This window comes from Aythya ferina (genome assembly GCF_964211825.1).
Source record: "Aythya ferina genome assembly, chromosome: 19".
NCBI classification, from domain to species: Eukaryota; Metazoa; Chordata; class Aves; order Anseriformes; family Anatidae; genus Aythya; species Aythya ferina.
The window spans coordinates 6598803-6624981 of NC_140309.1; the positions used below are offsets into that span (position 1 = coordinate 6598803).

The 26179-nt window shown below is 47.9% G+C and overlaps 3 protein-coding genes across 8 annotated transcripts in view; 1 reads left to right on the forward strand and 2 right to left on the reverse strand.

The window, feature by feature from the left end:
- Positions 1-3463, reverse strand: part of AP2B1 (adaptor related protein complex 2 subunit beta 1) — an 82661-nt gene extending 79198 nt beyond the window's left edge. Inside the window, exons 1-2 of the mRNA XM_084493038.1 lie at positions 3435-3463; positions 1203-1263 (exon numbers count right to left, since the gene is read on the reverse strand). The gene's annotated coding sequence lies outside the window, so the exon portion shown is untranslated. The remainder of the gene's footprint in view (positions 1-1202; positions 1264-3434) is intronic.
- A 683-nt stretch (positions 3464-4146) lies between these two features.
- On the forward strand, positions 4147-12863 carry LOC311421324 (schlafen family member 13-like). Of its 6 annotated transcripts, none has more exons than XM_084493048.1 (7): positions 4147-4380; positions 4504-4571; positions 5761-5882; positions 7232-8331; positions 9187-9315; positions 10085-10811; positions 11098-12863. In XM_084493048.1, exons 3-7 carry the CDS (start codon positions 5869-5871, stop codon positions 11927-11929), a joined length of 2802 nt encoding a protein of 933 aa, XP_084349174.1. In that variant the 5' UTR covers positions 4147-4380; positions 4504-4571; positions 5761-5868; the 3' UTR covers positions 11930-12863. The 6 variants fall into 6 exon arrangements, with proteins under 6 accessions (XP_084349174.1, XP_084349175.1, XP_084349177.1 ...); XM_084493049.1 differs by having other exon boundaries at positions 4149-4380; positions 5761-5939; XM_084493051.1 differs by having other exon boundaries at positions 4153-4380; positions 5761-5939; positions 7534-8331.
- A 281-nt stretch (positions 12864-13144) lies between these two features.
- UNC45B (unc-45 myosin chaperone B) lies at positions 13145-24661 on the reverse strand. The gene is made up of 20 exons (XM_084493053.1): positions 24444-24661; positions 24054-24215; positions 23485-23521; positions 23160-23335; positions 22544-22633; positions 22121-22288; positions 20796-20964; positions 20466-20636; positions 19484-19655; positions 18653-18953; positions 18165-18259; positions 17611-17752; positions 17040-17180; positions 16726-16853; positions 16376-16442; positions 15894-16007; positions 15672-15787; positions 15149-15266; positions 14885-15040; positions 13145-13981 (listed from the first exon to the last, which is right to left on the reverse strand). Exons 2-20 carry the CDS (start codon positions 24213-24215, stop codon positions 13715-13717), a joined length of 2790 nt encoding a protein of 929 aa, XP_084349179.1. The 5' UTR covers positions 24444-24661; the 3' UTR covers positions 13145-13714.
- Positions 24662-26179: the final 1518 nt, after the last annotated feature.

Here is a 26179-nt window from a genome sequence, read left to right on the forward strand (position 1 = left end):
GAGATCTCCTGTGAACAGCCCGTACTAAGAGGCTGCATTGCTGCTGCACAGCCTTACCCTGCCTGATCACATGTGGCCTGGTTGTCCCACTGACACCGATGCTCATTTAAATACATTTAAATAAAACTGACAATTCAGTTTCAGGACAGGTTTATTTTCCTTTGATCCTTCCTATCCTTTCCAATTTACCTGTCTGTTGCTCAGTGAGAAGCTGAGCAGAGACCTGGCACAGAATACTGGCTGGTGCAGCCTGACCTGCCAGTGGAGCAGAACTCCCGGCAAGTTCTGCGCCATCCTCCCCTGTGATCCAGGAGGATTCACTAACTGAACAGCACAGACACTTCTCCAGGGCCTCTGTCCCTCCTTCTCCCAGGACTAATACCTGTTCCCCTCTCTAGATGGCCCCTGGATGTCCTCCTGTCAGCTCTTGGCAGCCTTCTCCTCCATCTCCCCCATACCATGCTGCACAACGCCGTCCCTGCCAAACTGAGATCTGGCCAACTCCACAGCAGCTCCAAGACCTGCGCAGAACCACCCACGTCTGAGCCTCACAGTTCTGAACTGCTGTAATTACTCTTTTGAATGTTAAATTGCTCTTTAATGCCTATCTGACTAGCAGGCATTAAGCCCACGATGGTGCCAGGCTCAGCAGTTACCTGGCAGATTTTTAGTGCTCCTGCAGATGGCTGCAGAATACCAGCTTGAATTTGACTGCTTCTTCTAACTGGGCTGTCTTCAGTAGTCAATTAAGTATCAGCTTATCAGGTTTGTTGCTGTACAACAAAGCTCTGAAGCTGATTCGGGTTACAAAATCATTCTCTTTTATCTGCTTTTTAACTGCATTATCAACGCAATGATGGTCTAAAGATCGACGAGAAAAAGATTTGTAAAGGACCACCAGCTTTATTAAACCAACCCTTGGGTTTACATATTAATTGTGAGTTCTGTGGTCATGAACAAAGCATCCTCAATCCATGATACTATTGCTTAATACAATTACAGCAATGTAAACAGTAGCCCTGGAGTTGCCAAATACATCATTGTCAGAACTTGACTTGGCAAATCTTTTCAAGACCATCTAGCCACATTCACTTCTCACCTAGACACTTCAAAACAGGTACATTAGCAACTGAGTTGGCTTCCCCACTTCCTCAACAGAAAGCACTTGGCTTCTCACTGTAACTCTACTCCTGGGTACATACCCCCACAGACGCTTCCTTCTCCACAGGCAGAGAGAAATGGATGTAAAGTTGTCACCAAAACCTGGAAGAGAATAAAAAATTGCATTAGAGTAGCTCCATATCTGCACTTGCTCAGTTAGCCCTGTCTTTCTTCCTGCACTTCATCCCCATGCAGTCCCACGGGTTTGGGTTAACCCAGCCCTCACTAACTTCTGACTATTGAGTCAGATGTCGGTGTAAAGTTGCCGTATTTCAAAAAACAGCAGAATCTAAAATACCCTGTGTCTGCCCATGCAGTCTGTGTGTTTCTGTTCCTGGCGACCTTTTCAGGTACTTTTTAGCGAGTCTCGTGACATCAAGGAGGCCTTGACCAGCCTGAACTAGTGGGTGGCATCCCTGCCTATGGCAGGGGGCTGCAATTAGATGATCTTTAAAGTCCTTTCCAACCCAATCTGCTCTATAATCAAAGGAGTCATTTGAAAGTAAAGCATAGACTAAAGATATCTGAATGGTCCATCAAGGCAAGATGATCACAATTCAGTTTAACTCATTACACTATCTGCATGTTTGCTGCGGCAAAACTGTTCCTGGGCTTTCCGAGTAGAGATATACACTTCTTACAGCTGGAGAATCTGCTCTGCTTCACAGCATTTAGTTTTAAAAACCTTGAAAGCTGAGTCACATTATTCTATTTCCAATGTAGAACTAAAGATTGGTGTCTGTAGCACAGCTTAAGGAAAAGAAACATCTTGTATATACTAGATGAATCATTGTAAAACAGCCAGAAATTGTACTGAGCTGCACTCGGCTGTGGGATCCCTGCCTAGCCCCTTCTGAGGGTGTAAAGGAAGAAGTGTTCCCAGGATCCTTCTCTCAGAAAATCCATGTGCATCACATGCAACAAAACCCATCTCCAGTGAAGAGTTCCAGGGAATGCCTCATTATGCCTTTTTTCCCCAATATGGAGAAAACACAGAGGCAGAGTGTCTGGAGGTTCGTAAACCATGGCACACATGGTAGAAACACCGAGAAACCCCTCTCACTGCAAGCTCTGTGCTAAATCTGGTGTTGCACTAGGATGCATGAATCCAAACAAGTATTTGCACTGCTCACTTTTCAAATCAACGTTGTTTTTGTACTGCTAAACACCACTGCTAACAAATCATAATATTTTTCCACTGTTTTTTTAGGGTGCATCAAAACATCTCAGGCAGCAGCAAAATTGCTTGCTCCAGATGAGCTTTGCCTAAACAAGCTCAGAGAGAAGATTACGTGATCATGCCCTGGTCAGAGCAAAGACGCAAAGTCTTGGCAATACCAGTTCAGAGAATACTTCGCTCATCATTGCTTCGGGCAAATCTATTTCCATTCAGCAAGGAGCTCGCTCCCAGGCCAGGAACTAGAACAGCGAAGTTCCAGTTCCAGGTGTGGGGATTTTATTTTTTTTTCCTGGAGAGAACAAAGAAACAGCAACACACACACAACTTCTGGATTTATTTTCAGGAACACACGGCTTTCTACAGGGCAGAATTTCGGACAAATTACCGACATCCCCAGAGGTGAGACAGCAGCAGCTGTTCCACGACCGACAAACCCATCCCCTGCTTGGTACCTCTGCCTCCTGCACCCAGCTCCACGGTGGTGCTTAGTGCCACCAGCACGGCTCTGTGCTCCTCTCCACACACGGCCTGTGCCACCTTGTTAGCACCGTTTCTCCTTCCCAAAGGGTTAGCTGGCCCAGCATAAGCCCTTTCTCCCCGACACATTTCTGTTCACCTCTGCCCCACAAGTTAACAGAGCAGGCATTAACCCAAACTCTGACCTGCCAGCACACACACAGCACGCCCTGGTTTCTGTTTAATACTCGTCCACGGCCACAGAGCATTTTTTCTCCCCCCAAACCCCTGGTGTGGGATAACATGGGGCTGCAGCACCCTTAGCCATGAGGGGAGGGAGGAAGGAAGCTGAGGGGAGCTGAGGGGAGCTGAGGGGGGCTGAGGGGGGCCGGGCTGGAGCCTGGGCGCGCAGCCCAGCAGCTGGGACCCCAGGAGGCCGAGGGGAGCCAGCAGCGGGCACAGCGGCGAGGAGGAGCCCCTCGATGCCAGCCGGGCGCCGTCCCCTTCCCCTCACGACCTCGTCCCGTGCTTCCACCGCCCCTCCCGGCCCCGCCATCGCCTCCGGACCCCGCAGCGGCCCCGCTCCCGGCCCCTGCGCCCGCCCTCCCGGCCCCGCTCCCCTCACGGCCCCGCTCACCCAGGCACAGCCGCGCCCAGGCGGAGCTCCCCGCCTCGTCCCGCCCCCCGCGGCGGCCAACAGCCAATAGAGACGCGGGATTCTACCGACGGACGCGGGAGGCCGCCAATAGAAAGCGAGCTCGGGGAGCTCGGGGTGGAGGCAGCGTTTCCCGCCTCGAGAGGCCTGAGGCGATGGTGGAGGGGGGGGGGCGCGGCGCGGCCATAGCTGGCGGCGGGCCCTGCTGGGAGTTGTTCGCTTTCGTATAATCATTTAGGTTGGAAAAGTCCTTCAAGATCATCTGGTCCAACCATCACCCTACTGCCAATGTCACCCACTAAACCCCTAAGCACCACGTCCAACGTTCCCTTAAACACCCCAAGGGATGGTGACACCACCACCTCCCTGGGCAACCTGTCCCAATGCCTGACTGCTCTTTCTGAGAAGAAATTTCGCAAATTTTCTTAATTTCCAACCTTGCCCTCCTGCCTCCTCAGCCATATAGTGACATATGCCCCTAATCCTTTCCAGCCCTGAAGGCTCCCTTCTAAGGGCTGCAACTGCTCCAGCAGAAGGGGGAACAATGGGCTTGGGGATCGCTGGGAAAAACATTTAAGAAAAAGAAAAAAAAACAACCACGAGTGGTACAATAAATAAAAATATTCCACCAATTGAACAAAAGGAGCTTTGAAAAGAATAGTCCTACCATGGATTACTAGAGGAGTCAAAGCAGTTGTTTGAATGGTTAAGGCCAGCGGGGTGGATGGCATTTGCTGTAAGGTGCTCGGGCAGGCCGGCAGTCAGTCAGGCCGGCAGCCAGTCAGTCAGTCTGTCCCTCTGGCGAGCACCAATTTGCCAGAAATTCCTGCCGAGCAGCCTGCACCTTAGTGTTTCACACTGAGAGGAGGGTTCTAGCCTTGCTCTGGGCTTTTCTGCGCTGGATCAAGAAGAGGATCTGGCCAGAGGGGTAAGTACAGTTCTGTGATGTAGAAAGGAGGCACAAAGAGAAATTCAGGAGTTAAAAATGCATATTTATTTATTTATTTATTTATTTATTTATTTATTTATTTATTATTATTATATTTTTTAGCCTGCCCACACATCTGTTGGTTTCATTCTGACGCTGTGCCCACATAGAAAAATACGCCTGCAAGGAAGGTAAGGAAGTCACCAGGAACTGGCGGCAGGCTCCATTAAAAAATTAACCAGGAAAATCCACACTTTGCAATGAATGAACAGGAGCCTGGGGCACCAGAATGCAGCCCGTTCTGTTAGCGACTGCCTCCCCCTCCCCTGGTCATTTCCCCGAGGCAGTGGGGAGGGGGAAAAATAGAGAAGGGAGAAGAGAAGACAAGTGGCAGAGCAATGGAGGGCAGCTGATATATTGCTCCCAAATTTTCCTTCTAAAAGTGGCCATTTTATGGCTCTCAGAAACTCTTCTGCGGCAGGCAGGCTCCCGTTCCTGAAAGCTAGCAGCGATTTTAGCACAGCGACTTTCATTTTCGCTTCACGGCACAGCAGCGTCAGCTTTTGTGCAACAGAAAGTATTATTGCTGTGTTTGTTATCATCCCGGATACAGCATCTCTTTTACCCTCTGTGGAAGCAAAAGGTAAAAAGCGTTTTTAATCTGTAAATGAAGCTGTATGTCTGCTCACAGTCAGACTGTTTATATTTTACTTTCTGTCCTGGAAGTAAGTTTCTGCACAGCCTTGCACTAACTTGCTCTTTTTTTCACATTACTCCGTCTCCTCTCTTCCTGTCTCAAAAAATCCACAGCTTTGCTGAGCAAATCAGGGCACATGCATCTACTGCTGCATGAACCTTCTCAAGGCTTTGGAACCAAGGCTGTTACCTTCCTTGATTTCAGTCTTCTCACTATAGCCCCAATCTCAGTGTCTTTGCTGACATTTCAACCCGAGGAGGGAGGTATCACTGAGGATGCTCCAAAGTTGTCCCTCTTTCACAGAGACAAGTTCTGAAAACAAATTAACCTATTCCGATTTTTAGCTTCTGCTGAAAATTGTATATGGGCATGATTTCAGTATAAAATTATTAGCTTTAGCGTACTCTATCAGTACAAAAAGGTAAAATAATTGAATCTCCTACTGCAAATACTGTGACTGTAGATAAGCAGATCGTATTTTCTGCATGAGGCTTTCTAGCTTGCTATCCTGCTTCCCAGCTTCCAGAACTATGGCTATCTGATTTTGCAGCTCTGAGGTTTAATGAAAGGTCAGCCTTTCAGGCTGAGCAAACAATGCCATATGTAAATGCTGTAGGTTGGGGGATTTCTTCTTTTTTTAATTTTTTTTTATTTTTTTATTTTTCCTTTGCTCTGATTGGAAGAGTGGCAGAGGGCGGGAACTAGCTCTGGAGGACTAGACTCTTACCAAAACCCGCTCAGGAACTTTGGATAGAACTAGAAAGTTCCACCGAAGTCTGTGGACGCCGTGCATGCTTGATCACAGGTAACACAAAGGAAAAGAAACCAAAATCGGCAGAGAAGAACCGCAACCAGCAAACAAGTAAGCGTAACTTCTCTGAGATTTTAATGGAGTGGGCAGATTGAGAAGGAGAAAAGAAATGAGATATACTGTATGCTTTGTCCTTTGCTTCCGCCATGCGAAACTTATTTATGGATTTAAAATTGATATTTGAGATTTGTTGATTTAGCCCAGAACTACGAAAATGAGGTGTGGTGAGTCCTTTCCTCTGTTAAACTGCTGATAGTCTGAGATCCCACCGGTCAGCCAGGTTGTCCCGCTGCAGGAAGCTGGAGGGAAACTTGATGAGTATGAGAACAGTCCCCTCCGAGGCTTCAAGCAGCTGCTCTGCACAGCACCCCTATCACAGGTGGTTTATTAAATGTGTTCATGGCTGGTGGGAACAGAGGGTCTCCGTACGGCTCTCTGGTAGCCCTCCCAGTGTTAGGAATGGTCTTCATCAGAGTCCCTTTGCCTGGGCATTCTGGTCCCTCTGAAGATAATGTTTGCAGTTAATTTCAATGCAGAAAAGCTGAAAAGATGGATTAAGCCCCAAGGCTGCTGTGGCACAGCTGAGTCTCATTTTGTAGCCCCCTGACTGGCAACCATACAGCAAGTTGCTTCCTTTTACCCCATCAGAAAGCTGGCAGAGGCAGCTTTGCTGTCTCCAGGTTTATCTTACCTGCAACAGCTTTGAGTTTAGGCTTTTCAGTGAAACACAGCTCTGACCCAGCTGTCTCTCCTGGCCTGTGCTCATGGGCTAGCTGGGCAAGAGGTGACAGATGGGAGGAGGAGGAGCTGTGCAGTCTGGGAATTTGAAGACAGTGATGAGTCCAGCTGTAGAAAAAATATTCGAGGCTGTTTCTGCGTTCAGAGGGACTGACACCAGCAAGGTACCTACAATCCCCCATTCTCAGGGACAAAAATATAAACAAGTGGACACTGGGGCCAAATTTCCACGGAGAGGCTTTTGGATTTTCGGCAAGCGTTCTATTTTGGAAGTGGAAGAGACTCCTTGTTGTTGTGCAGTAAGCACTAAAGGGAGCACCAGTGTGTGTGAGAGAGACTAGCAGCTGTGGGTTACTGAAGAATGCTGCTGCTCTGGCTCTATCAGGAGGTGGCATAGGGAAAACACAAGGACTCCCCAAAAGCAAAGCTTCAAGTACATTTGGGGCTGGAACAAATTACTACAATTTATTCTGCATCTCTTATCCCTGTAATTGTGCGTTTATTGTTCAAAGGATAGCCTCTGTTTAGCTAATGTTTTTTTGGAACTCTTTGGAAGATTGATGTTTTCACATAAATGGTAAGCAATTTTTGTACAATTGTTTCAGGTCCAGAATGGCTCTTGAGGGCCATCAACCGATGCAGTGGGTCTGGGTTGATTCAGCAACAAAGTATCCTGAAGTAGTTTTGAACGTAGGAAAAATATGTTTTGGTGAAAAAGCAAGAAAAAAGATGCCAAAAAACTCAAAACAAGATCAAAAATACACCCTTGCCTCAGCAGTGTGTGCCTTGCTAAACTCTGGAGGAGGTGTGGTAAAAGCAGAGATTGAAAATGAAGACTACAGCTTACAGAGAGATGAGATCGGATTAGATTTGCATGAAACTTTTCGATCTCTTCTTTTGTCTGCAGACTTGGCAAAATACCTGGACTTCAAACAGCAAGATAATTACCTTTTGATTTTTGTTAAAACATGGAGCAGTGAAAAAGCACCCCCAGAAAGAAAGCCACGTATCTGTACCCTGAGCAGTGGGTTGTATTCAAAATGTGGTGCTTGTCTTTCCCACATGACCCTTACTGAAGCTACTTTGTTCCTTGAAGAAAAACAAGATGAAGCCAGGAGAGAGCTTAGCCCAGGAACACCTGCCAAGAAAAGTAAGGCAAGTGATGTTGAAGAAGACATGGATATTGTAAATGACACTGTTGCAGAGTTATTTAATAGGGACCAACTGCGATACAGAGAGACACTGAATTTCACGGAGTCAGCAGATGTGGAATTCAAGCACTATTCTACTGACAACTTCTTGAAGCGTGTTAAAGAAATACTGCCTCAGTATATCTCTGGATTTGCAAATGCACGTGGCGGGTATTTATGGATCGGTGTAGATGACGACAGGAGAGTACAGGGATTCAGATGTGATGATAAGGACCTTGAAGCATTAAGCCAACTAATCAAAAACAAAGAGTACAAATTAAAGGTCTTCCATTTTTGTAATAGAGGATATGAACACAGCATAATGTGCGAACACAAAATCTTCAAAGTATATGATGAGGCTGGAAAGCACCGTGGCTATGTCTGCGCTGTGAAGATTGAGCCATTTACTTGTGCCGTGTTTGCAAAAGACCCAGAGTCGTGGCAAGTGGAAGGTACCACTATCAGGAAGCTGAACGCAGAAGAATGGGCCGCGTGGATGATCTCTGCTGATCCAGGTCCAAAAGACCCGAGACAATCCCCTTCTGTTCTCCATATTCCCTTTTATTTTCTTAAAGTTGAGCCTGGTGATCTTTCTAGGTCCCTTCTAACCTGGGCTGTTCAATGATTTTATGATTCTTGTTCCTCATCTTGTTGTTTTCCTTAGGTAATCTTACTTGCTATTCAGTGTTCTTTGTGGGCCTAACCAAACTAAAATTTTGACCACTCATGGTCAATTTTGACTTCATGTCCTTGGTAAATACCTGCCTTTCTGTTACCTTTTGTAATGCTGGTTTCAGGCTGCAGTGACTAGGCGTGGTGACCAGCAGCTTGCTAATACCAATGCTATCGACTGCCTTTGCAGGTCTCTATGCCTCAAGGTGACAAGGACTGCTTTGGAGGTTAGACCCCAGTACCTGTGTTATTGTACATAACGGCCAGAGTTCAGTTTTTGGTTTAGGGCTGTATCTTTACTTTTCCTCCTTTTCTTTACTTTTCTTTTCTTTTTGTGACATTCTCTGATGCTGCTGCCAGTCCAGTAGGCAGAGAGCTGTGGATGGAGAAATCGTTCATTGGCCAGTTCTTGGGCAGTGAAAGGGGTATCACTAATGGAGTTAGAGGTCACAGGGGCAACTAATCAGGCAAGAAAACCAAGAGCAGCTCCATAATCGATGGCCAGGGCCCATTCTGTTGCCAATCAGCTGCTGCCCACATGAGTTCCAAAGTTTCTGTTTGTTCATCACTTTTTTTTTTTTTTTTTTTTTTTTAAGAAGAGTGAAAGTTTTAAAACCAGCATGACGACTGCTTGTGCCCCTTGCAGTAAGGGGCAGCAAAAGCTCACACTATATCACATTTTTATTTCTCTTTTCCAGATCTTTCAGGGTTGTCTCAGACCTTTACATTAGCACTGAGTCTGTCAGAGGGGCCACCCCTTGCCAAGCCAGTTTATTCGCACCAGGGCCTTGACAATGTTGATGATCTCTGTAAAAAACTGTTTCCAGGTAGGTGTACACTGCTTTCACTGTCTGATAGGTTTACATGATGAATCTCAAGGCCGTGGTCGAGGTCAAAGATGAGTTTGAAAACATTCTTTAAACAGGTGAAAAAGCTGGAAATGTTTTGCAGCTCTGACAGCAGTGTTGCATTCAAATGTCTGGTGTGCCCTTCCTCAAGTACTGGTATTCTGCAGGACATTGCTGTGTATACATGACAGAGCTCAGCTAGCTGAACTTCTCTGGGGACTGTACACAGCCATGCCAACGTCTTTTCACAATCCAGTGAAAACGGGAAAGATGGGAGGAAAAGTTTATGTGGAATCAGCCTAAAATAGGAGAGGTGACTGGGGCTGGGAACAGAGTGGAGTGTCTGCTCCCAGTTACAATCCAGTGTTTCTGTGGCATTGCGAGATCAGCCAGGTGTCCAGAGGCTTTTTTTCTGATTTCTTTGTTAATCTTCATTTCTCTGTCTGCTAGGCCAATACACTGAGAAAGGTTGGCATAAGCTGGCCATGTGCTAATGTTTTTAGCAAAGGGACTGATATCTGGCTAGAAAAAAGGATTAAGTTCCCCGAGGATGCAGTCTTTGCAAAAGAAACTAGAAATACGTGGAGTGGGTGAGGAAAATTTTGAAGAAGCAGAAAAGGGCTTTCAGGCAGTGACGGTCTGAATTTGTAACCTTTCAGCACTATTAATTCCCACAGCATCATTTCGGAGGGCTAGATTTGCATATTTTAAACTAACACCAACTATTTCTTTTGCTCTGTATTGATAGTAAAATCCCGCAGCATAATATATACTCCAGAAAAACTCACTGAAGACCTTTTTCAAGAGCATCCAGAGTTGCAGATTTTAATGGAAGAACAATTGAGGCAGATATCTGAGGGAATTGTGATATCTTCCAGAAGCTGGGCTGTTGATGTTGGTTTGCCAGAAAACCGAGACATAATTTGTGACATTCTTGTACTAGCCAAGGATTGGCCACCTATCCTCTACACGGTCTGTAAGCATCAGATCTCTAAGGATTTGTTTGAATACTCAAAATGCACAGCCAGGAAGCTGAAGGAGAAATTAGTCAACACTGGGGGCTATATTCACAAGCTGTGTATAATACCAAAGCTACTGATTTTGCCTCCCGTATTTAACCATGGAGAAGAATGGGATCTGAACATTCAAGAAATGTATCCCCAAAACTACAGCCTAATCAAGGGAATAAACTTGAAAGACCTCTTGCGTTCTCTCACGATAGCTTTGTTGACTTTCAAATCCTTTTTAAGTGATCGTGTTGGTTCTGAGGTTTTGAACGTCCTGACCATGAAACAATACCAGCTGTTGTCAGAAAACCTCCACAAAACTAAGAAGCTGTTTGTTCACGGTCTACCAGGAACAGGAAAGACTATCGTGGCGCTGAACATCATAGAGAAAATAAGAAATATGTTTCAGTGCAGACAACAGGAGGTTCTTTACATATGTGAGAACCAGCCTCTGAGAGATTTTGTGAGGTAAGTCCTTCCTCCAGTTATTCATTTCAACATGTTATTATTTGACCTTCATTTTTAAAATAGCTGGGTACTGATTAGCATATTTGGTATGGTGGGTATAGTGTTTGAAGTGTGTATTTGGGATGCATTTTGAGTAAGGCTTGATTTTTGTTTTTTTCTTGACGTCCTGAGCATCTAGTAATAAATATGATTTAAATATCATTGGCATTCACTTCCTTCTGGTCAAGTAACTAGTAGTTTACAACACAAAGACATTGTTTTTAATCTGCTTGTATTTCTTCTGTAGACAGAAAAATATTTGCCAAGCTGTGACGAGAGTGGCCTTTTTGGAGAAAACCTTTAATGATGTGAAGCACATAATAATTGATGAAGCACAGAATTTCCAAGTTGGGGATGGTGACTGGTATCAAAAGGCCTTGGACCTGACTTCATCACCACACCTCCCCGAGCCTGGCTTTCTCTGGATTTTCTTGGACTACATGCAGACAAGTCACAGCTTCTCAACTGGTCTTCCAGAACCAAGATGGCATGATCCTGTTGAGTCACTAAACAAAGTGGTTCGTAATGCTAACAGCATCTTTCGCTATCTAAAAACCATAATGGAGAAGATTGTAGAGGACCCTGCTATAAATATTCCACAAAAATATTTACAGAAGTTGTTACGTACAGCCGCATGTGCTTCCGCTGTGCCTGGCTCTTGTAAAATAGTAGAGGAAATGGACAAAAATAAAATAGCAGAGTATGTGGCAAAGTGTTGCTGCACGTACCTTAAGAGAGGTTACTCTGAGAAAGATATCGCTATTCTGTGCTACAGAGATGACAAAGTGGAAGAATACCGTGAAATACTGACATTAAAAATGAAGAAGAGGAAGTTAAAAATATTCCTAGGAAAAATGGACGGAGGACTAGAGAGTCACATGATTCTTGACAGCTTCCGTCGTTTCTCTGGTTTAGAAAGACCTATTGTGTTTGGTATTGTTCCTAATCCCCTTCCATCCCAGGATGAAATTTTTCAAAATGTATTAGTATGTGTGGCATCCAGAGCTAATTTAAATCTACACCTGTTACATGAGTACCGGGAAAAGGAAAAGAAATCACTCCTGTACCTACATGTATAGTACTGCTCAGAACAGCACCAAACAGCACAGGCATCCAGTGTCAGAAGCCATTTTTAAGAAGAGCTTTCATTCAGATAGCCAGAAAAGTAAAATTGAGGTCTTCTGTCCATGTTTTAACTAGCGTACAAATAAATAGCTTTTACAGGAGTAGCTTCCCACTCAACTTCAGCAAGTCAGTATGGGTTAGAACCACCCAGTTATGCCAAAGTAGTTTTAGTGGGACAAGAAAAGGTTTGCTTAACTGCCTTTATGTACCAATAGGATTTTTGTCTTGGTTTCAGACATGCTGGTTATGTAAAACTCTGTAGTTAGGTGCGAAGTACTTGCAAAGGACAGATCTCAAATTCCTAAAACTGAGCATATAAAACTGAAGGCTAGTTGAGAGCAACCCATGAACCTTCATATTGTTTTCCACTACAGAATGACCTACGGTTCATCTGGTTTGGGAAAACACTCTGATTACCCAGCTAGCATAAAGCACCAACAATATTATCATGTGTGTGTGCAAAAACAAGACATTGTAGACAGCTGGAATCCATTCTTCAAGTAAATTTGCCTCTAAACTGTCAAACCTATTAGCTTAAACATTCTTGCTTCTCTAACTTCTGGAAGGTAGAGGCACCTTCCACTTTTTTCTTCAGTCAGCAACTAGGAAAGACTACCCATGTGGTTTCTTTCATGATCCCCACACTTCAATCACTTAATCACGCCGTGCCTATCAGACAAGGATCACTGACAATTATTATGATCAGAAATGGTTGAATGTACTTCATTTTTAGATCATTGTTGATTGTAGTTACTGTATACTCAGATTTCTGTTCCCCTCTGCTAATTAAAGCAAAAGTCTTTAAAGTCTGTGATCAGTGTGCATAGTATGCATAAAGAATCTGTACTTGATTGTAAACTTCTATAAAGTAAAAATTTAATTTGATCACCTGGTGTTCTTCTCATTCTTCTTTCCTAAGTGAGATAGTTTCAAAATTCCATGTTGAGCCCACTGCGTGCCCTGATATGAATGCCAGCTTATCCCGTTAGTGCTGCCTCTTCAGATAGCCTATATTCACAGTGCCTTCACACGTTCTTTTGAGCAGCATTAGATTATTTTGCAAGTGGTGTAAATTCAGCTTGTGCTCACATTGCTGGATATGAAGCAAACTTGAGATTGGGAATTGCCCTAGATCCTCCATTTGCTTAATTGAAGCAGAACATTAGAAATTCCACATGGAACGAAGTAATAAATTTATTAAAAGTTCATCCTCCAGCCTCAAACTCTGGCACACCACTTAAAAACATTTAAAAATACCATAAATGAACAACACAAAAAAAAAAGCACACAACTAACAGCCAACTTCTTTTCTGAATGCAGGATGGGATGCAATTAAACCTCCTCCTGGTTCCATCATTGGTAGCAATTACTGAAGTACCAGGAGCTGTGGATGGCTGCAGAACCAATTTCAGTTGAGTTTTCTTCAACAGCCCCTGGCACATTCCCAAACAACCAACTCTTTCCATAGCTAGGCCTTGAGACTTTTAAGTATTATCAGCTGAATGGGGACAAGGAAATAATTTACACCATCCAGAAACTACTCAGATGGACATCTTCCAAATTCCTGATGCAAATGTCATCCTTTCCCTAATACAGTTTCTGATCTTCTTAAACTGTCCCCCAGCTCTAGTCTATGCCTTGACAATGGGAATAAGTTTTCTTCATGGCTCTGTTCTCCTCGTTTCCCAGTAGCTTTTTTTTTTCTCCCCACTCAGCCTTTTTCAGTACTTTTCATTTCCTCATGCTCGAGAGAGAGGTTTGATCAGTCCATAATCCATGCATTTTGTGAGGCAATCACGTGCTACATTAATGATGTGCTGCTTCTTGGGATCATCTTCTTGCTTGCCGATGAAGGTCAGGATCTCTAGGAGCTCTGTCTCCACCACCTTCTTTGCTAGCTCTTTGTCGGCGCTGATTAAATTGAAAGTGATGACCAGTCCACGGTGCTGCACTTCCATGTTATCGTGCAAGCAGAGCCTCTGCAGGATTTCAAGCCACTGGGTGGTCTTCAAGGAAGGGAGATAGCATTAGTACTGGTTTGAAGAATACCTCAACCAAGAACACAAGTTTGGCGAGGCATGTCCCAGTGGAAGAACAGGGACTCGCCTCTTCATACTTACGTCAGGTATGGTTAGTTGGTTCTGTATCTAAGGAAACCTGACTCCAAAATTGTGAACCCCTTCACATATTGCCCGCCCCCCTCCCCATCAGGAGTTTTCGTGACCCTAGCACCACATAAAACAGATGTTCCACATTTATGCTGCTGCATAATCTCTGAGCAGAGAATCTTGCTAGAGAAGCAACACAGCTGAGGTGACTGGAAGCAGTCCACTCCCCCCAGTAATTCTCCTGAGCCCCTCCTTTGGCTTGATTGATGATTTGTATTCGAACAAACCCCAGTGTCCAACATCAGCATGTGTGCCACTAACAGAGGGTTTGTCAGCCTCAGCTATTGCTATGCAGGGTCTGCACTCAGGACTAGAGATCTCTGCAGGAAGCAGAGATGTTTTGGTACCTGTGAAGCCCAATACATTACTGATCAAGCTCTTTTAATTTCTGAATGAAGCAAGGTTTGGATTTCAGGTTACGTATGGCAGGTTTTAAGGATCTCTATTGAATGCCATTCTGCATTCCTAACCTTGTTTGACTGTTAGTATGCTGGACCTCACTTGAGGAATAGCTACATAAAAATGTTTCATCTGAGATGAAGTCTTGGAGGCTGATATAAACAAGACTGTTTTACTTTGTGCCTGAGTGAACTAGGAGCATGCACACCTGGGTCTCAGCTTCACCACTAAGCTCCTTGTTAGCCATCTGGTAGACTACATCTTCCTTATGAGCATTTTCACTGAGCCAGGCCCTTTTCAAGGTTACCTCTACACTGCCAGCGATTCTACTGATGGTCTTACCACTTCAGTCATCTTAGAGCAGAGTTTCTTTTGTGCTGCTGTAAGCATGGCCAGGGCTCCTGCTGCTGCCCTCTGCACTTTCTCATCATCCTCACCACACAGTAACACCACCAACTTCAGCCGGTCATTTCCATCAGCCACAAACCGCTCCTGTACCTGAAAAAAAAACACATGATATCCAGAGACAACACAGTTATGCATGCATCACTGAGGTGGCTCACGAGCTGGTGCATGGAGTCAAGTCTGAGATGCAGAGGGAGTTACCTCCTTGTTGACCACCAGGTTGCACATGCACTCTGTGGCTGCCTGTCGAAGTTGGTCATGGTTCTCAAACATGTAGTTTTCAATGTCTGGCAATGCCTTCTCCTTGACTATCTTCATCCTGTGTTGAAGAGGAGTCAGAATAGATTATGGGACATGCCATAGTCACACTAAAATATTAACTGCAGACAGAGGGGAGGCAGGGAAGGGCTTGACATAAATCTGTGCCCACGGCTCATGAAACTCATGACACATGCTTCATCCCTTATCTAATTCCAATTGAATTCACATTGTTTTTCATTTTTCTAGGGGAAAACATGCACTTATTCTTACTGATTATTATTATATTAATGTTTCTGTTCTAAGACCTTTTTATCTCTGCCAAAGGTAGCTCAAATTAATCAGTCTTTGCAGTCCTGTAAGAAAAGCATTGAACTGAAATTCACTCCTGATAAAAAAAAAAGAAAAATCACTCCTGATAAAGTGTATGGGAAAGAAAGGTAGGTCAAAAAGCAGGTACACTCACCTAAGTTTGTCACTTCTTCCTGAGAAGTTAGTGAGACCTAACAGAGCCTCATAATTCTGGAGGCCATCTCTCTCTGTGTTCAGCAGGCTGACAAGAGGCCTCACCACTTCATACACCTATGACAGAGCATGTCACACATGTCACCGCTTTTCCAGCTTTCAGATCTTGGCAATTTCCATTTGCTAATGGAGTTAATTATTATATATATATATTTTAACTTACCCTCTCTCCTGGGAATGCTATATCTGGATTGGAAATAGCAGCAATTTTTGCCAGAGCATGAGAAGCCTTTATCTTGCCAACATCTGTACCTTCCAGAGCCAGAGGTATCAGGGCCTAGTGACACAGAGGAAAGCATTAAATGCCCCTGAGAAGATTCATGGTATTGCCTTGATGTATGCTAAGATAAGTTTAAAATATCCTAAAGATTTGTCTCTTGGAGAAATGGGTCTGGACAGTAGCCTACAGTGATGTTTTCCATTTGCTCTCATACATGCACCATGCCAGAGCTGGAAGCTGACAAACAGTTATTTCAAGGTTCATTAGAGGTTCATTGCAAGCTTCATTAGAGGCTTGCAGAGGTAAGACTGCAGCCAGTCTGTGCCCCAGGGGCTACCAGGACAGCTCAGGCTTTTCTGCCACCTTCCCTCACTGTAGGCTCCTGACAGACATTAGATGCACATCAAGCAGATAAGAGTCATCACCTTTCCACCACCTTGAGCGACGATGGTCCCGCGGTCCTTGGGGTCCTCACACAATGCAAGAAACACCCTGCAAAGCACAGCATCGCTCAGTGAAACAGCCATGCCAGACGGCAATAACCAGTACGGGTGACTAGAAATTCACAACGCAACCTTGCAAGACAGCCCCGTAAGCCAGCTTCGATGCCAGCATGAGCATTTTTATGAAATAGGTTAAGAAAGGCTTTGTGCTTAAGCCTTTTCTCCACCCCCTTTTCATCCTGCCCCCATAGGCACCACCCCGCAAACAAGGAGCCAGCCCAGGCACCCATCTCAGGCCAGCACCCCTAGCTCCCAGGACACAAGGCAGGCACCTGGCTATGAGCTCCTTGCTCTGGTCTGTCAGGATGGCACTGTCTGCCTTCACCATGCAGGCCAAAGCAGAGACGACGCCGGCTTTCAGCAACCGCTTCACTCTCTTCACAACGAAATCTTTCTTGTCCTGGCAGGGGGGGACATTGGAAAGGGGTCAGCCCCTCAGCAGCCCCCATCCTGCTCGACTACAGCCAAGCCTGGCTGGAGAGCACAGAGATTGCAGCCTCGTAGCCTGGGAGCCAGGAGGCCTGAGGTCTGTGACAAGGAATACACTGAAGAAAATCTTCAGATCTGAGCATCTCCTCCAACCTACCTTTGGATGCTCCTCAGGCACGTGCTGCTTGGAGAATTTTGCCAGTTGTACCAGCTCCGGGACCAGCTCCTTGGTGTCGTAGCTGTTGGTGCAGTTCACCAGCGCAGAAGCCACAGAATACAGGATAGTCTTGTCACTCATCTGCACAGAAACATAGAAGTTCATGTGAGGGTGAAGAGAACATGGCAGGGAAACGTGTCCCCAGACTGCAAGCCACCATGGTGGCAGTCCTAGCTAAGTGCCCATTGGCTTATCCCCAGGTCAGGGAAAAATGGAAATTAAGGTTAAACAGGATGTGGTCTCATCAGATGCTGTCCAAATCTTGATGCCTTTGTTTTTTGTGCAGGAACACCTACTGATAGTAAAGGTAAGAGTGACTTTCCACACTCCTGGGAGAAGACCAGGATGAGAACAAGCTTGAGGTGTCTCAGCTGCTGAAAAACTGAAATTTTGCTAGGCTAGATACAGATGAGACTTTGGGATCACAACTTTACCGGCTTGGGGAGACAGTGTTACTCTGGAGAGCTTGATGCTACCAAAGGAGTGAGAGAACAAGGTAAGGGGAAAGCACCTTGGCTAATTCAAACATAGCTTGCAGAGCTTGCTCGTCTTCCACGAAGTCATCTTTCACATCTGCATCAAGGGTCAGGTATGCCAGTCCTTCCACGGCCCACTTCCTGGTGCGGGCATCAATGGTGGTGTTGCACAACCACCTGGAAGAGAGAAATCCGAATTTATCTCAGGAGCCAGCACTGATTTATTTGAGAGGAAAAAACTAAGATGGGCTGAGAACTGCGTCAGGCCTGAACCTGTACGTAGGTCCTGCTGCAACTCCCTTCTGGGTCCCTTGAGACAGGACCTCCTCCCATGGCCCAACGCAAGGGACCTAAAGGCCGCAGGGAAGAACAGATTAGGACAGCTACACAGCACTGAGGCAGGGGGAACACCAGCTGCTTGAGGCTTTGAAGAGCTCCAGGTCCTGGAGCAATGGCCCCACGGGCATTATCAGCTGTCAAGCAGCAACAAGAAATGAAGGCAATGTGTGGGCAGGATCTCAAGGGGAAGGAGCAAATTGCATTTTGAGAAAGTATGGAATAACAGGAGAAAAGACAAGGTAAAACTCACTTTCGGCACTGCTTGGCCAGCTTCTCGGTGGACCCCTCAGCAAATTGTCGCAGTCCATAATCTGTCCCTCCTGCTGAGCCCAGCTTGCAGAGACCCTGAGGAGGAAGAAGAAAATACACCAGGGAGAAAGGTTCATTAATCCTCCAGTGGTGCTGCCCAGAATCAGCCTAATCCCATATCTAAAATTTGAAGTCAGGTCTAAGAGGAAACATCCCAATACCCAGGAGATTTTTCAGCTCGTAGCACAGCGGTCCAATTCTGTGCTCTTATGGGATGTCTTTAACCAGTTTTGCCTTCTATGTTGCCAATAACCCCTGTGCTTTTCTGGTCTGCTCTCTCCCCCTGTCTTGCAGGGGAAGCACCAGAAGCCATCCCCCAGCTGCGAGGGGTGACCCAGCACGTTCCCAGGACCTCCTCCCTCTCCCAAGTCCAGGGGCACGGTGGGGAGCAGGGCAGGAGGAGAAGAGGCAGGGGGCTGACATCCTTACCACCAGAGCTCGGATTTTGATCTTCTCATTCTTGGTCTTCTTGTAGATCTCCTTCAGGAGCGTCACTCCGTTAGAGATGATGAAAGTGGCCCGGCTCAGCTTGGTGGAGGCATGGATGAGGGCTTCCACAGCCACCAGCTGGTCAATCTCCCTCTCGGACCCACACAGGGCAACCATCATCTCCATGACTCCCTTCATGCCCAGCAGTTTGTTGCCTAAGTCGAAGGGCCCTTGCAGAACCCCAGACACCATCTGGATGGCGTGGAGTGTCTTGTCCATGTTCTGGGGGTCGATTTTGCTCCTGCATGGGACAGAGGGAGTCAGCACATGGCTCAGTGGCTGCTCACTGTTCTCATTCCCTTGGATAGCTCTTTGTGGGACAGGAAATGTCCTCCACCAGATTGGGGGCAGTTGGAAAGCTAGACCCACTGCTACTGCACCCCATGGGAGAGCTAGGGCACCAGGAATGGTGGGGTGCGGCATGGAGAGATGTTCAGGTTGCCTGAGGGATCCCCCCTGCCGCACTCTGGCAGGGGAAGCAGGGACATAGAGAGCAGTTTTGTTTCAAGAGGATAACAGGTCCTTCATTTCTCTGCTGGATTTGACTCCGCTGGTGAAATATGTAGGTATCTGGGACACAGCCGAGCCCAAATCCATGCAAAGGTCGTGATCCAGCAGGTACGAGTACGCGAGGATTTGAGGACCCATGCTGAGGAATCGTGCAGGATCTCAAGCAAATCATCCCCCAGGGCCTTAGTCTGGCATCTAGCTGCACTGCCAGAGCCCGTCGCTTTCTTTAGCTCTCCTGCACCCCGAGCCCACCCGACTCACTTGATGTACTCCTCGCAGATCACCCGGTAGTTGTCACGCTCCGGGTCGCAGCGCAGGTCGTCGTACAGCTTATTGAGGAGGATGGACGCAGTCAGCTGGGTGTTCTCTGTCAGTGGCAGGCAGTCAGGCATCTCAGGAATCTGGCCCACCACTTTCAGTATCTTTTTTAAGCCTGGGAACAATGAAGTGATAGGGCTGCTAGAGCAGAGAGGGCCTGGACAGCATTTGGGATAGTTTGCTGGGTTCTTGCAACAAAACAACCATCTTAGTTTTTCATAGCCTAATCACGTAAGCTGTAGACAAAGAAGTTATTGAGATATTTACTGGGACTTTCTGCTGGTGGGTTGTGGGTTTGCAGCATGGAGCATTTATCCAGCTCTCGGAGAAGCAGAACTGTGCAGTGGGGCCCCAGCTGGGTCAGGAGGCGTTGAGCCCCCTGACCTCCCAGGCTGGAGGCTCTTACTGGGGAGAAGTCATGACCTTCAAGTGACTCTGGGTGTCTCAACCCTCCTTTTGCTAGAAGCATTATTAAATAACTTTCACCAAAATGGTAACACGCACACATTGGAATTGATATAAAACAGCCCACACATTAACCCTCCCCCCTTTAGAAATTAAATTCAAGCATCCAGGAAACCCAGCGGTTTTTCATCTCCTCCTGCCTAAGGCACCCAATTTATGCAAGCCAAATTGCCCTAACATTACAAGCATCAGCAAATACACTGGAATAAACTAACTGGAGAAGCTTAAACCAATTCTCTGGAAACTGAAGAGATCTTGTTGTCATACATGCTTTTTTTTCCTCTTAACCTTAAAACTGTTTCCTGCTAATAAGCTCTGAATTTGCTCCAGGCTTGCATGCACCAAATAAAAAAAAAAAGAGTGAATTCATTTTGTAGAGAGGAACAGTTTTCCAGCTATTCAAGCAATAGGCAGCTCCGTGCCTCCCAGGCCAGAGCAGGAACAGAGGGGAAGGACTCACCGTTGTCAATGACAAAGATGGTCCTGCTGTTGTCGTGGTCTTTCAGGTCTTTCCTCGGTATGTTCTTGTTGAGGAGGTTGAGAGCTCGGTCTCGTCCTTGCCCAGACACTTTCTTACTGACCAACATATCCAGCAAACGTGTTGTGATCATCCTCAAGTCTTTTTTAGTATCTACAGAAGCAAGGCAGTAGCAGCCAGTTAGAAGTTTTCTCTGAAAGCTGGCGAATCCAGTGAAAACCACTCAAAGCCACCACATGGCTGCAATGTAGGTGTTTAAGGCAGAGCAGAAAGCACCTGTTTCTCCAGATAGACCAAGGGACTGCACATTACCTAGCACCAGAGCCTCCTCCTTCCCGTGGTGCTCCTCTTTGCCCTGGCCCAGCAAGCAGTCAGTGATGGTCTGCAGGAGGTTGCAGACAGCCAGGGAGATCTCCTCGTTGTCCACCGACATCCACATACAGATGCTGTCGATGCCCAGGTAGTGCAGAATCGCAGTGGCCTGGCCCCAGAAAGGAGAAAACCAAGCAGCAGTCAGCAAAGGGGAAGAGCCTGTCCTTCCTGCATGCTTTAGAAAAGTCAGGCTTGGCTCATAAAAAAGAATTTTCTTGGGTGAATCCTGAGTCTGCACAGGGCAGTTTTGCTTTTCAGCCTTATATTCATTTATAAAACAACTCCTAAAAATCCAGAGTTGTCAGAAATGATGGGCTATTTACACTGAGGATGGTGAGATGAGCACAGCTGGGGCTGGTCCCCACACCAGGTGGATAACAAGGAGACAGTTTAGTGCAGGAACCTGTCCTGGCTGCCAGCAAACCCCGTGTCATCACACAGTGTCCCCATGCATGGTGACACCAGCAAGTCAGGGGAAGTGTGTTCAGGACGACTCTGACCTAGTGGGTTTCACAGCACAGCCTTTGTGCAGGGGACAACAGTTAAGGTTTCAGAAAGCAAATAGGTGTCCACAGCACTGGATTTTTATCCGAGGTGTTATCCATCTTCTGTCATGTTATAGTTCCCCCCCCTCCTCCTTCACATCACTGCACGGACATCCATGCTCGTGTTGGCTGGAAGCAGGAGGTGGACACACACGTGTAGCAGATGGGACCTCTCATGGGCCATTTTGCACGACAAAAACTTGATTTCAAGCTAGACACTAGCTGGCTCAGACTGCTGGGATTTTCCTTGTGACCCCTCCCAGGAATCTGAACTGTCTTGCAGATCCTCCCTGCTTTCCTTCCTCTAACAGAAGTCTCGGGCAAAACTTTCCTGTAGAGACCAAGTCATTTGTTGCTTTCTTGAGACCTGTGGCAAAGGACCGGGGCTTGACCCAGCCCTGCCCACCACCACTAGTGGTGATGACATCCTAAATTTTGCTTCACCAGCACACAGAAAGGTACCACGAGGAGCACAGCTTTGACCTCAGGGGTCAGGAGCACAGTGATAGGATCAGTTTCTTTGGTCTGTGTTAACCCACTTCCTTATTTGTCTCGTCTTCCCCAGAGTTAAAAATGTCATTTGTAGGATTTCATTTTTTTCCCTGCAAGAAGCGGAAGGAGAATAAATCCCCGCTGCTCACAAACATTGCCGATGATTGATTTTCCACTCCCCAGGTGCAAGACAAGAGCGGTGAAGGTCCCGAGCACCCCGCTGCTTACCCGAGCCTTATGTCCTGTGCACATGCCCGAAAGCGTCCTCACGGCTGCCAGGATCAGCTCAGCATTTTTGGTTTCTATCAGCTGCAGCAGCAAGCTGACCCCATTGTTCTGGAAAATCCTCTCGGCGCCCGCTTCCTCCCGCCCCAGGACTATGAGGTTGTTCGCAGCCTGTTGGGGGGAGGCAAGAGGACACGTTAGCAGCACGACCCCGGCCTCCAAAACTCCTCCACCAAACTCCCAAACCTGGGATGTGCTGGTGGGAGCTGGGGGCGCCCAGCTGGCAGGAGAAGTGCACAGCTCTGACCCCACCGAGAGGTTTCTCCAAGAAATCACATCAGGGGAAGGGAAGGCGGCCTTCAGCTCCTCACAGGGGCCTCTGGTGTTAAACAACAGCAATTCGGGCAAGGCCGGGGCGCTTCTCACCTTCTCTCGTTTCTCCTTCTCGCTGTTCTCATCCAGCAGGATCTCAAACATCTTCTGCACCCTCAGGTCCGTGGAGAACTGAATGCGCAGCTGTGCCAACAGAGAGCACGGAGCGTCAGAGGCAGAAAATCAAGAGGCAATTTTTCCTTTTCCCTTCAAGACAACCACAGGCTAGCAAGCAATGAGCTGAACAACAAAGCAAGTGTAACGTCTCAGAAACAGACACAGGGGCCCAAACCCTGAGCCATCATCTGAGACCTCGTGGTGCTTTGAGGGGCAGGGAAGGGACCAGCTCCTCCGTGGAGGGCCCAGTCCACGTGGGGACTGCCAGGCCCTGTCTGAAGCCAGTCCAGCTCCTCACCAGGACCTTACCGAGATGTTCAGGGCCAGCCCAGCCTCAGGAGCCAGCTGTGATGCTTTTTAATTTACCCATTCAATCTGATCCTCAGATTTCCATGCTTCAGGTAGGAACTTGCAGTTCCAGAGCCTGTTTATCCCCCTACACTGCTGTAAATTTTCGGTATGACCAATGATCCAGCAAGATCCCAGAGCAAGGAGTGCCCTTGGACTTCCCACCTCTGGGCTGTGAGCCTGGGACTGCTCCCCCCAGATTTACCTTCTCCTGGATGTCGGCCCCCAGCCGTCTCAGGGTCTCCTGGAAGTTTTTGTTGCGGGGCTCAATGGTAGCACATTTCTGAGCATCTTTGAACGCTTGGTCCAATTTCCCCAGTTTTTCCAGAGCTTGGCTGCGCCGGTACAAGGCCTTGATATCCGAAGAATTGATGTCGATGGCTGGGAAAGGGATCCAAAAGACCAGGCATCACAGTTTGCTTCTCAGGAACCCCCCATGTAAATCATGATCTGCTTCACAGCAACTGCAGCTCCTGAGAGCAGTGAGTGTGAAAAACAGCTCTACTTTCTAAAATCTGCCCCCTCCTTACCTCTCGATGCATCCGAGGCTGCCTTGGCATATTCCTCCTGTCAAACCAGAACGGCAATTTGTTAGCAGCGGAACAGCAGGGAACATCCCCGCTGCTGAGGCAACTGTGGCCTCTGCTCCCGCTAACTGGACACCCCAGTGAAACCAGTAGGAGCCTAGGGAGGGGGGGAGAGAGAGCTCTGGAGGAGGTTTAGGTCATTTCTCATCACTGATGGAGAGAAAAGAGGAAAAGGTCTGCGGGATGGGTGAGACAGCAGACACTGCTGCAGCAACAAACAGCAGGCAGCAGTGGAAGAGGGGATGCAAACAACCTGCTAAAACCTTGCGGGCAGCTGAGACAGTTTTGGTACAGAGCTAGCAACTCGTTTTGCTGCAGATCCGTGCCTGTTTTGTGCTGAGACAGGCAGCGAGCGATGCTCCTGCACCCCCAGGCAGGGCTCACAGAGCCCCCATAAGATGGGGCAGGGTGGCTGCCGAAAGCTTGCACTCCGAAACAGTTAAATGGGACCATCTCTGAGCTAAACTGGTGTGCTCAGCCCTGTGGGGATGGAAAGGGGGAGCTTTCCTCACCTTCTTCAGGAAGCACGCCGCCCTGTTGCGGTACAGCACTGCCTGCAGCGCCTTGTCCTTGCTGAGCTTGATGGCCTGCGTGTAGCTCTGAGCGGCTTTCTCGTAGTCGCTGGCCTGGAAGTATTTATTGCCTTCCTCTTTCAGCTGGATGGGATCCTCCATCTAGGGGGCAGAGGGAAAAAAAGAAAAAAGAAAAAAAAAAAAAAAAAAGAAGAAAAAAAAAAGATGCATGTTTTAGGCTGTTTGGGAGTTTTAAGGAAAAATATGGATTTTGTGCCCGTTCTGTTTTCTGCTGCCCATGCCACCAGGGTCACCCGCCCACGCCGCCGAGCTGAGCTTCACCATGAGCCCAGCGAGTAATTACCACACACATGAATAAAAGCAGATTACCGGGCTGAAGTGTTTGGAAAATCAAACTGCTCCTCAAAGCTGTGGCTCCTCAGAAGCTTTTCCCACAGTTGTCGATCCTTAAGGGCCAATTAATAAATGGAAAAAAAAATAAAATAACAAAAAGCAGCTCGAGAAGTCCGCCGGCACTGCGTAGGGTCCGTACGGCTCAGGAAAGAGCTCGCCTTCCACTCCAAGTTTGGGCAGGACCTGGCAGCTCCTGGTGCGTGTCAGTGTCACCTGTCACCACAGCCTGTCCCCTTCCTGTGCTATATAGTGCCCGGGGAGGGCTGCGAGCCAGGGTGCCAGCAGCCAGCCCAGCTCGGGGGGGACACACCGTGCACGGGGACGCGGCTCCCCGCAGAGAGAGGGGATGCTCTCCCACCCGCCGGGATGGATCTCAGCTTTCCTCAACCTGGGGAGCTGCACAGGGCAGGGGGAGCAGGAATGGGAGGGCTTTGTGCCAAAAAAAGCCCACGGCTGGGCTGGCTGACCCCTGTCCCAGCGCTCAGACCCGTCTCCCTTTCTATTTAGGGACGCACGAGACAGCTGCACAGGGACAAGTGGCCCCGTGCCGGCAGCTGCAGCAGTGCCCAGCACCTTCCAGAAGGCCCTCGGGGGGGAAGCATCCGGCACTGCCACCTCCCTGCAGGGCTTTGGGGAGCCCGAACTGCTGGAAATCCCACCCTGATGGAAATCCCATCCTGCTGGGAATCCCACCATGATGGGAATCCCACCTGTGTCCCATGCTCCCGCAGCCCCCCAGGCACGGTCTAACACCTAAGTCTGTATTGGAGCCCAGCAGCCCACTGCTGTGATGAGAGCCCCAGCTCTCAGCTCGAGGGACACCAGCGCTCAGCCTCTCAGCCCCCACATTTCACGGGGTCACAGCTCCGGGAATTCTGCCTTGCAGCTTCTCTCCCCCCAAAACACCCGCTTAGTTGCCCCGACCAGCTCATGCTGTGAGGCTGAGCCGCAGCAGGCAGTGCAACAGGCAGTGCAAGCCCCTGCTGAGGCTCTGCCAGGAGAAATTTGTTATCTTGTCGCCCTGCTGAGCTGTGTCCCAGCCTGGGGATCTTACGCCTCCAGGTCCAGAGGCAGCTCAGCAGGGTGTAAGAGGTTTGCTCTGCCTCAGGCGGACCTGGTGTGGTGGCTTTTCCAGGCCGTGCTTGGGCAAATGGGTCAGAAACGCCTTCCCACGTTGCTTTTGATACAAGAAAGGTCAGCTCAGCCCTGCCAGCTCCCCTCCTGCCTGGCCTGTGCCCTCCCCACCAGCAGCTCCGCTTCCAGGAGCAGCAGCAGCACTGGGAGAGCCCCCAGTAACCCCAGTTCAGCACCAAAAGGGCAGCTGTGGCCTCACACATCTCAGTGGGTGCTGGGGGCCCTCTTGAGGCTCCGGGTGAGAAAGCCAAGGGAAGCTTTTACTGGGGAGATGAAATCCCAGGGGAACAGGGAGGGAGGCAGCCTCCAGTCCCCTGCAGCAAGTCCCTGTGGGGACAGCAAGAAGCCCCCCCCCCCCATGCACCTTCATCTTCCACCCCACAAACCTGCCTGAAAGAGCTTCAGAAGTCACAACAGGTCTTCTTCTTATTATTATTTTTCTTTTTTTTTTTTTTTTTTCCTCTCATCAGCTGCTCGGGGGGGGGGGGGGTGCCCCAGCAGCTCTGCAGGGAGACCGTGCCCCCCCCCAGCTGCAGGGCACCCCAATGGCACCTGGGGGCAGCCCTGGACGCAGCACC

Bases quoted from the DNA above. Each gene is read 5' to 3' on its own strand.
- LOC311421324 (XM_084493048.1), top strand. The intron at 8,332-9,186 runs GTCCAAAAGACC...TCTCTTTTCCAG, and splicing joins GATGATCTCTGCTGATCCAG to ATCTTTCAGGGTTGTCTCAG. The intron at 10,812-11,097 runs GTAAGTCCTTCC...TTTCTTCTGTAG, and splicing joins CCTCTGAGAGATTTTGTGAG to ACAGAAAAATATTTGCCAAG.
- UNC45B (XM_084493053.1), bottom strand. From the start codon at position 24,215: ATGGAGGATCCCATCCAGCTGAAAGAGGAAGGCAATAAATACTTCCAG. The intron at 23,522-24,053 runs GTGAGGAAAGCT...CTGGTTTGACAG, and splicing joins CGGCGTGCTTCCTGAAGAAG to GAGGAATATGCCAAGGCAGC. The intron at 15,788-15,893 runs GTAAGTTAAAAT...GCTCTGTCATAG, and splicing joins TAGCATTCCCAGGAGAGAGG to GTGTATGAAGTGGTGAGGCC.